Source organism: Hippocampus zosterae, chromosome 9 (assembly GCF_025434085.1).
Source record: "Hippocampus zosterae strain Florida chromosome 9, ASM2543408v3, whole genome shotgun sequence".
Lineage (NCBI taxonomy): Eukaryota > Metazoa > Chordata > Actinopteri > Syngnathiformes > Syngnathidae > Hippocampus > Hippocampus zosterae.
In genome coordinates this window covers 4,265,867-4,276,101 of record NC_067459.1, presented here as the reverse complement: position 1 = coordinate 4,276,101, position 10,235 = coordinate 4,265,867, and the positions used below count along the sequence as shown (strand labels likewise).

The following is a 10,235-nucleotide window of genomic DNA, read 5'->3' as shown; positions in this document are numbered from 1 at the left end:
GTTGGGTCTCTTTAGACAAAGGCTAGGAGAAGGCAACTCTGAATCCAAATCCCCCTGCTGCCTCGCAGGGTCTGCCTCTTAGGCATTGGCTACGGTGGTACACCCTACCAGTGTACCCGGAGCGGAGCCCCGACAGGCAGGGTCAGACACGCAGTCAGCGACCCTGGCAACTCCTGCAGCAGACCCGGTCCCAAGTGTATTGGTTCATCCTCTCCCTTGGGCTCCGATCGGTGACGCCGAGAGGGGGACACTACAGCCTGGGCAACTCAGTGTCTCCATATCCCCCGCCCAAGCCTTCGACGCGCACTGGAGAGTGGTCTCCACCGAAGTCGCAAGACTTCGTAAAGCAACCACGGGAAGAGGCAGCTACCAGTTCATTAGAGCTCCGGCCAATTGGCGTGGAGCCGGAGCGCCAGGGGCCTCGTCCGACGGTGGGATGAGTCATCGCACTCCATTGGCTAGCTACCGCCCGTCCCAAACTGGGCAGCCCCCGGTCAATAGGGTGCTAGCCCGTCACACTCGCCTGCTCTACTGGGTGCGTAGAGAGCAGGGGAAACCCGGAAAGCGAGTGCCTCCATGCACCAGGCAAAACACGCAAGAGAAAGAAGTCCCCAGCACTTCTCATAGCAAGCTGGAACGCCAGAACTATGTGCCCCGGAATGTCCCCCGACCCGACTCAGATCACTGACCGAAGAAAGACCGCCATCATTGGGAAGGAACTGGCCCGCTTGAACATCGATGTGGCCTGCCTCCAGGAGACACGCCTGCCAGACAGCGGATCCCTCAGGGAAGAAAACTACACCTTCTTCTGGCAGGGTCGGCCGCAGAAGGAACCGCGCCAGCATGGCGTGGGCTTCGCAGTGAGGAACTCCCTGCTCCACGCAGTGGAAACACCGACCGGCGGCACGTCCCGTCTCCTCTCCCTGCGCATGAAGACCACAGCAGGGTATGCCAACATCATCTCAGCCTACGCCCCCACCCTGACGTCCTCCCCAGAAGCCAAGGATGAGTTCTACGAAACTCTCGAAAATGAAGTGAGACGTATCCCCAAGACCGAACTCCTCCTGATTCTCAGCGACTTCAACGCACGTGTGGGGGCCGATTGGCAGGCTTGGCCCTCTTGCCTCGGCCCACATGGAGTTGGCCGACTGAACGAGAATGGCCAACGCCTCCTCGAGCTGTGCTGCCACCACAGCCTCGGTATCACCAACACCTTCTTCGCAGGCAATGACCGCCACAAGGTGTCCTGGAGGCACCCTAGATCCCACCATTGGCACCAGCTGGACCTAGCAATTACAAGAACATCCAGCCTGAACGCCATCCTCCACACGAGGAGCTACCACAGCGCAGACTGCAACACCGACCACGCCCTAATCGCCAGTAAGGTGAGGCTGCAGCCTCGCAGAATCCACCACGCCAAGACCAAGTGCAACCCGCGCATAAACACCTGTGGTACTGCCGACCCGGAAAAGGTGAGCTGCTTCTCCACTACATTCAGAGATAAGCTGAAAGAGAAATATGACAACATCACAGAAGACCCCGTCCGTCTCTGGGACCAGCTCAGAAACGCCATCTACGACTCCGCAATGCTCGCCTTTGGGAAGAGAGTGCGGAAAAACGTAGACTGGTTCGAGGCGCACTGGCAAGAAATGGAGCCTGCAACAGGAGCCAAGAGAAAGGCAATGCTTGAGCACAAGAACAACCCCTGCCCCAACACCCGAGACACCCTCCGTGCTGCCAGGAGTAAAGCCCAGCGGTCAGCCCGCCGTTGTGCTAACAAATACTGGCAGGACCTCTGCATGGAGATCCAGTCAGCTGCTGACCAGGGCAGGACCAGGAGCATGTATGAGGGGATCAAAACGGCAACGGGTCCATCATGCAACAAAACCGCCCCTCTCAAGTCCAAGACCGGTCACACGATCCAACAGCGCACCCTCGCCTGACGAGCTTGCGAAAGCAATCGACGCTCTAAACAATGGCAAAGCACCAGGCCAGGATGGCATCCCCCTGAGGTACTGCGGCATGGGAAACACACGCTCCTGCAACCGCTGCACCAGCTTCTGAGCCTCTGCTGGGAAAAGGGCCACATCCCCCAAGACTTGAGGGATGCCTCCATTTTCACCCTCTACAAGAACAAGGGGGACCGCAGCGACTGTAACAACTATTGGGGCATCTCTCTGCTCAGCACCGTTGGGAAGGTGTTCGCCCGCGTCGCCCTGAAACGGCTTCAGCGCCTCGCCTCACGAGTCTACCCCGAATCGCAGTGTGGCTTCAGGGCTAAAAGATCCACAGTGGACATGATATTCTCCCTCCGCCAGCTTCAAGAGAAGTGCCGCGAGCAGCAAAGACCTCTGTTCATTGCCTTCGTTGACCTGACCAAAGCGTTCGACCTGGTCAGCCGGAGCGGGCTATTTCAAATACTGGAGAAGATAGGTTGTCCACCAAAACTGCTCACCGTTATCCGCTCCTTCCATCAAGACATGCAAAGCACAGTCCGCTTCAACGGCGCTACTTCCCAGCCATTCCCAGTCAGCAGTGGAGTGAAGCAGGGGTGCATCCTTGCACCAACCCTATTTGGAATCTTCTTTTCCATCCTCCTCCAGTATGCCTTCTCCGACTGCGAAGAGGGGGTATACCTCCGCACACGGCAAGATGGTAGCCTCTTTAACATGGCAAGACTGCGCGCCAAGTCTAAAACCTACAACATCCTGGTAAGAGAACTACTGTTTGCAGACGATGCTGCCCTCACTTCCCATAGTGAGGCAGGACTCCAGCACTTGGTGAACAGACTCTCGCGTGCGTGCAGGGACTTCGGGCTCACGATCAGCCTAAAGAAGACAAATATACTAGCCCAGGGAACCACCGTCGCCCCCTCTATCACCATCGAGGACACGCCGCTGCAAAATGTCGACTCCTTCACCTATCTAGCCTCAACCGTCACATGTGCAACAACACTCGACGCCGATATCAGCTCGAGGATCGCCAAGGCTGCCGGTGTGATGGCGAACCTGTCGAAACGCGTCTGGGAAAACAGCCTCCTCAGTGCAAAAACCAAGGTTATGGTGTACGAGGCCTGCGTCCTCTCCACCTTACTCTACGGCAGTGAGTCATGGACCACCTACGCTAGGCAGGAACGGCGACTTAACACCTTTCATCTACGTGCCCTCCGGCGGCTGCTGCGCATCAGGTGGCAGGACCGGATTCCAAACACTGCGGTCCTCCAACAAGCCGGCCTCCTAAGCATCCAATGCACCTTGATGAAGAGGAGGCTCCGCTGGATCGGCCATACCTTCCGCATGGACCCCCACCGGCTGCCGCGGGAAATCCTCTACGGCGAGCTGCTTGAGGGACGCCGGAGTGTGGGCCGCGTGGATCCCAACAGATGGGAGAGTGCAGCAGCAGACCGAGCCACCTGGCGCAACACCATCCGCATAGGGGTTGCCGAGGCTACGGCGGAGGAGCAGGACCGGGCCTCACAGAAGCGGGCAGCGAGAAAGTGCCGCGCAGCTGCTCCACGCACCACCCCACCATCCTCAACATTCACCTGCGTGAAATGCCAGCGGGAATGCCACTCAAGAATAGGGCTCTTCAGCCACTCGCGCTCATGCGTCCAGTACAGGACCTAATCCCCCCCCCTACGCGTCGACCATCGCCTTTCGAGACGAGGATGCTATATATATATATATATATATATATATATATATATACAGAGACGTATTGCCAGCTAACAAATGATCTTTATGTGACGGGTGATATTGAGATCTGGATTGAAGCACAAGGGCGGGTCTGGCTCAAAAGCAGTGGTATTGTTGCGCAAAATGTCTCGCGGGTGATCGTCCGTTCGGCGTGTCCTCACACAGCTTTTATTTATGTTCAAAACCGAGAATGTCTTCTCACACAAATACGTCGACCCAAACAAGCTCAGCATTTTCTTAACAAAAGCTCTAATCTCTCAGAACCTGTCCTTATTCAGCTGTCGGTAAAAGTTGGCGAGAGAAAGTTGCTGGTGCCCACTCCACTGATCTCTCGAGCTCTTGCAAAATACTGCTGCTGTGAGATTAAATGAGCTTCAAACTGCTTCATGTCATACATGTCAGCGTGTCTTGTTTGGTAATGTCGCTTGACATTATAATCTTTAAAAACAGCCAGTGTCTCTTGGCAAATGAGGCAGACACAGTTGTTGCGTATTTCAGTGAAGAAATAGTCCAATTTCCATCCATCCTTGAATCGTCGTGCCTCGCAGTCAACTTTCCTTTTTCTGTTGATTGTCGCCATTTAAGTAAACTGGGAGGTTAATATGTGCACGGAGTGATGTCTCGTTGACTCGTGAGTGATGTCTCGTAGGGGGCTACTGCCCTCTAGTCTCTAAATGCTATTACTCATTTAGTGAATGCTATTACTCATTTAGCCACTAGAGGGAAGCAGCACTCTATGAAACATCACTGCCCCATTGCGCCCAACCTGCGGGCCAGACGGCACTGATTTTATGACAGGGCCCGAGGGCCGGATGAAATTCGACCGCGGGCCGGATTTGGCCCGCAGACCGGACTTTGGACATGACTGGTTCCGTAGACCCCTCTTCCTCAACTGGCGGTCCCCGATCCACGACCGGACCGCCGACCTCCTCTGTCCGGACCGGCAACCTCTGTCCGGACCCTCGGCAAATTATATAAAACAATAATTTATAAAGTGATTTTTACGTTATATTTTATATTTGTGGACTATAATCTGCGCATTACCGCGATCGCTTGTTATAATTATCCGTTATATTCTTTGCGCGCACTAACAGATGTAATGCAGAGGACTGCGGCAGCGCGACTTTGTGTGTATGTTTGACTCACTGGAGACCCTGGCTGAGCAGGGCATGTTGGCGATCACAATGCGGTGATTGGCTCTCTAAACTGAAGGTGTGCCCATACATAAGCGTCAGCATGCGTCTATCCCAATATACACGCATTCAAAATGGATGATTGTGTCAGGAAACAGACGCATGCGCGATGCCACAGTGTGCTCAGAGCTTCAGCCCAGGAGAGCCGCACACAGACAATTAGACTAAACGAATCGCGGGAGATTGTGTGCAGTTCTGCTCCCGTCTACCCAGGGATCTTTGAAGCTGTTTAATAGCAGAACACCACAACATGGTAAATGAACATCACAATGGCGTCCTCAAATAATATTTGCATGCCTTAGACATTGCATTCACCTATAGCACATTCCTGTGCTCCCTTGTGTCAGTATTTAAAATGGTTCTTAACTACTCTTCTGATATATTTTTTTAAGTGATTTCAGAGGGGATGTGAAAAGGGGAATTGTACAAATGAAAAGGATATTTTTATTTTCATGTTTAGTATATATTTTGGTAAAATTATTATTTAGTTTTGTTTTTGTTAAATTAAGGGGAAAAAGACAACTACTGTTTAACAAAGTTAAAGTAAAAATGTCTTATTTCCCTAAAAGGGCTATTTCTATTATTAAGCAGTCACAACTTAACAAAATAAAAGAATTCCTGTGCCTCAACACAATACCTCTCATTATTTGCCGTGTACTGGCAAAGTGAATAATTGTTATTTTCATGCACCCCATTATTGGTTGGTTGTGAGGAGTGTTGATTTGTATAAGCTTGGCTTGACCATACTAAATGGGCATATTGCCCTGCTCCCCATGACCACCGTGCATGGGACCGGACCAACAAAAAAAAGTGGACCGACAGCATTTCTAGTTGAGGACCACTGCCTTAGACAGTCTCACAACAATCCAAACTTGAAACGCGGCAAAAAAAAAATGGATGGAGCTCATACACACACGACTCAAATGTTTGGACATTGGGCTCACCAAACCTTGTAATAAAACAGAATTTGAAGTTAAAAATAAAAATCAGCATTCATTGCATTTTCTCCGGGTACTCGGGTTTCCTCCCACACTACAAAAACATGCATGGGAGGTTAATTGAAGACTCTAAATTGTGCCATTGGACCAGCGATTGGCAGGGCAGTTCAGTTCAGTTTTTCCTATTAACTGGCTTTGCTGCATGAATTGATGAAGTCGATTGGTTTGTTTCCCTCCTCTTTCCGACCGTTTTCCTTTCACATCTAAGATATCGAGGTGCTCAACAGCGACCCGCCTTGCTTCTCGTTCTGTCTCCCCCATGTCAGTTTATGCTGTCTTGTATACGTTCGTCTGAAGGCGTTGAAACTAGGTCAATTCCTTGTGTGTTACTTGCATATCCGGCCAATAAATCTGATTCTGATATGTCATGTTTCATAAGAACATGTTATAGTGACTTGGTAATTCTTCATACTTGAACAAAATGTACATTTAAATGATTGTACACACAACTGTTGCTTGATAAGGTTTAATAGATGTTTGTGTCAGTTGTTATATACATTTTCTCCAAACATTGCTCATGGCCATACGCAGCACTTGCAGCCATCATCATAGACAGATCCAGTTCCACAATTCCTCACATGGGTGATGCCACCGGCACACATGTAGAAGCTGTTTCTGTCATCCGGGTTGGGATACAGACCATCGGGTTTTCCGTTGCAGAAGCCGGACCCAGGGGCATGGGTTGTGACCGTGGTGGTTGTGGTGGGACGGGTGGTGGTGCTAGCGCCAGGTTTTGGGGTGGTGGTAGGAGGGAGTGGGGGCAACTCTGAACGACACAGAATGAAATAAGGTATGTTAGCGATTGAAGTTAAAGAATTTTGAACGTATTTGTTTCTCTGGGCAGCCGAAACATTTCAGTTTACCAATATTGAGAAGTTTGCGAAGATGAGACAGAAGAGGGTGGTTGCCCGCTCCACAGAATCGTCCAGCAAAGTCATCCAAATCAAGAGCCCACACAAAAGCACCACCAAACCTCTGCTCCTGGAGGTAACGCACCTAATGGGATCAAGATAGACTATTTGAATCAGGTCTGGAGGGCAGGTCAAATATTTCCAGTTAATTGTGACCTACTTTGGTCTCATAGCTTTCCCTGTTGTCAAATCCCACCCACTCATTATTTTTTGTGGCATAGGGAACCTTCTGGTCATCGATCCATTGAATGGTAGTGCCCTTGAGGAAGCCACAGATCTGAACCACAAACAAAAAAGTCAGGTTAGAGTATGATAGTTGGTTATACATCACAAAGCGTGTGCTGTTGAATACCAATTTCCCTTGCACATGTCGCGTTCTGAATCGCACCACATCTTTCAAGTGCTGAAGTATTTATCTTACCTCATAGTAGGACCAGAATCCAGCTTCACGTGTGAATGGACCAGCTGATGCGGGTCCACTAGCTGGGGCTCCAACTGCGGTGTTTGATGATGTCAGACGGAAAGTACGACCATAGGCAGCAAAACCCATCCTCAGTTTCTCCACTGGAGTGCCGTTGTCTCGCCAGTACTTCATTGCAAAGTCCTAAATAGGAAATAGAAAATGGTTCAGATCTTGTTTTTGAAAATTGGATTATACCTCAGCGAGTAAGTTATTGTTGCTCACGGTGTTAAAGTAGATGAGGTCGCCAAAGTCCTCAGAGCCGCGGAACAGAGGGCTGTTGTGGCCAGTGAACCGCTCCCAAGTTCCATGAAAGTCATAGGTCATCACATTGATGAAGTCCAATTCCCTGATTTAGGTACAAAACAGACTGAAGCTCATGTGGATATTTTTGCAACTCGAAGAAATAAATAAACACGCTTACTTGGCAATCTCAGCAATTTCATATCCTCCATCAATTGTACCCTTTCCAGCAGACACCGCAGCAGTCAACATGAGCTGAGTATTACCAGTGGACTTGGCCTCGGCAGCATAGGCTTGAACAAGTTCCTGTAGAAGTACACGCAAAATTAATGGAAGAAACTGTATCCATATTATATAATATGTCAGCATTAAATTCAGCTGAACATGTAAAGAGTATGTGCCCACCCTACAGAGCAAAGTGAACTTCTGCTTGTCCCCTGGGGGGCTCCCACGAGCTCCGGGGTACTCCCAGTCCAAATCCAGACCATCAAAACCATGAGTCCTCAGGAATTTTATTGAAGACTGGATGAACTTCTGACGGTTAGTTGGGTTGGATACCATGATGGAGAACCTGCAGGAAAGGTTATTAAAGCCTTTTACACACCATTGTGCATAGATGCATCACAGATATTTCGACCCGGACTTTTAGAATTTCCTTCTGGATTAACACAGTTTTCTCTGAGTACTCCCGTTTCCCCCACATTCTGCGAATATGCATGGCAGGTTAATGGAGCACTCTAAATTGACCCTGGGTGTGAGTGTGAGCATGGATGGTTGTTTGTCTACGTTTGCCCTGCCATTGGCTGGCAGCAAGGTGTACCCCGCCTACTGCCCGATGACAGCTGGGATAGGCTCCAGCATGCCCGAGACGCGCGCAAAGATAATCACATTCGAAAGTGCATGGATGGATGAAGACATTTGAAAATGTATCATTGGTTTAACATATCATAATCGATTGACCTAAATCATAGTGAATATATCACTCTTGGTCCCATTGCACAGTCATGCTGTGACAACATAACACCATTTGCAGTAACTCCTATTTTTGTCTCAACTGACAAATGACACACTACACAATATGGTATTAGTAAGATATTACAACCACACAACTTATCAGTCCAAGCAATGCATGCATGTCCAAAGTTAAAATGTAACTCACTGTTGTGAACCAAAGTTCCATCCGCCAACAGCCAGAAGAGTCTTCAGATGGGGGTTCCTGCAAATAGCAATGTTTGTTTATTTGTTTGTTTTGTGAACATACGGACAGATAACAGACATTTGGGAAGTTGGGAAAAAAACTTAAAAGAAGAAAAAATAGTCATCATTTAGCTCAATTTGACTTACCCATAGTCTAAAATTTTTTGGCTTGACATTTGAGTTTAAACAGCATTTTGAGACTAGCCACTTACTTGGTCTTCAGGTTGTTGAAAGACTTGTACAGAACGTCATCATTCCACTCATAAGTAACCAGCTCGTTGTTGTGGTTGATGATAGAGAAGGCATAGATCAGGGTGGTGCACAGGAAGGGGTCCACATTTTGTGGCATGTATTTCCCCTCACCAGGTCTATACTGGGACCAGTTTGTGAAGTAGCACACCATTTTGGTGGCAGATCCTATTTGGAGGAAGAGAAACACAAACACAATGAACAAAGGAATGATTTTGAATGAATTTTACATGAATGAAATGAAAATTTGTTCGTTGACAACTTACCCAGGTGGCATAGCACCAGACACAAGCCTAATGATTACAGAGAAATATTTATAATTTTATACATAAAGAGGCAAGAGTGTGTATATTCACCATATGTATTGTGAGTAATATATATATAATTGGCATACCTGCAAGTATTGTCAACCTGGTCATCTTGATTTTTTTTTTTTTGATTGCACACAACTTAACTGGTTTACTGTAAAAACAAACATGGACATAAGACAAAAACCTGTTATTTAAGACAACCACACGATCACACTTAGAGAAAAAGAAAGTCACACACAAGGTTATTTTCCTTGATAGACTCACCTTGGGACCAGATGAGAGACCCAAAGAACTGCAGCAAAGCTGGGTCCTTATATAGTCGAGAGAATGGGTCGAGTCAGCTGTTTATCACATACGTTGTAAAAGTCATTAATATTAAGACATATTTTGATAAGAACGGGCAGGTTTTAAGTCCATGTTGACAATAATTTACCAGATATACGACTCTCTAACAGATAATCTACAAATAAATTATGTCGGTGACGATTCTATAGTGTTATGTAATCTACTAGCAAGAATAGCCGCCAGCGTCTGCAATCCACTAGCTTTGTGTCTCATTTTATTGCCTTGATTAAAGGTTTTGGCAGTGATTTGGTTTGTACCTTTCAGTGACATTGCTGCTTCAGCATTTTTAATGTATGAGTTTACATGACTCAGTTTCGGAGTGACAAACAACAACTCAAAACATACATATGGAATACATATATACTATACTGTATATCAGGGGTGTCAAACTCATTTGACATCGTGGGCCGCATACGGCCTCGGCAGATGTCAAGTGGGCCGGACCATTAAAATTATACCATACTCTGCCAAAAAAATTCTAAACTATCATGTCTTTCCTTTGTTTTGGTTTTGTGAAGCGCAAAAACATTTGGAAAATGTTAACATTTCATGAACATATCTTTTATAAAACATTTCACGAAACACCTTGAATTTCCTTTGACAAATGTGCAATTTACTTTGATCATTTATGCA

At 47.8% G+C, this 10,235-nt stretch overlaps 1 protein-coding gene across 1 annotated transcript; it reads right to left on the bottom strand.

Annotated features, from left to right (window-relative positions):
* Positions 1-6,336: 6,336 nt before the first annotated feature.
* On the bottom strand, positions 6,337-9,461 carry LOC127607092 (acidic mammalian chitinase-like). Its single transcript, XM_052075177.1, has 11 exons — positions 9,341-9,461; positions 9,213-9,239; positions 8,910-9,114; positions 8,660-8,716; positions 7,906-8,071; positions 7,682-7,806; positions 7,483-7,606; positions 7,219-7,401; positions 6,958-7,074; positions 6,750-6,882; positions 6,337-6,652 (listed from the first exon to the last, which is right to left on the bottom strand). Exons 1-11 carry the CDS (start codon positions 9,363-9,365, stop codon positions 6,402-6,404), a joined length of 1,413 nt encoding a protein of 470 aa, XP_051931137.1. The 5' UTR covers positions 9,366-9,461; the 3' UTR covers positions 6,337-6,401.
* Positions 9,462-10,235: the final 774 nt, after the last annotated feature.

Bases quoted from the DNA above. Each gene is read 5' to 3' on its own strand.
- LOC127607092 (XM_052075177.1), bottom strand. From the start codon at position 9,365: ATGACCAGGTTGACAATACTTGCAG. The intron at 9,115-9,212 runs GTAAGTTGTCAA...TCCTCCAAATAG, and splicing joins TCTGGTGCTATGCCACCTGG to GATCTGCCACCAAAATGGTG. The intron at 6,883-6,957 runs GTAGGTCACAAT...TGATCCCATTAG, and splicing joins GGGAAAGCTATGAGACCAAA to GTGCGTTACCTCCAGGAGCA.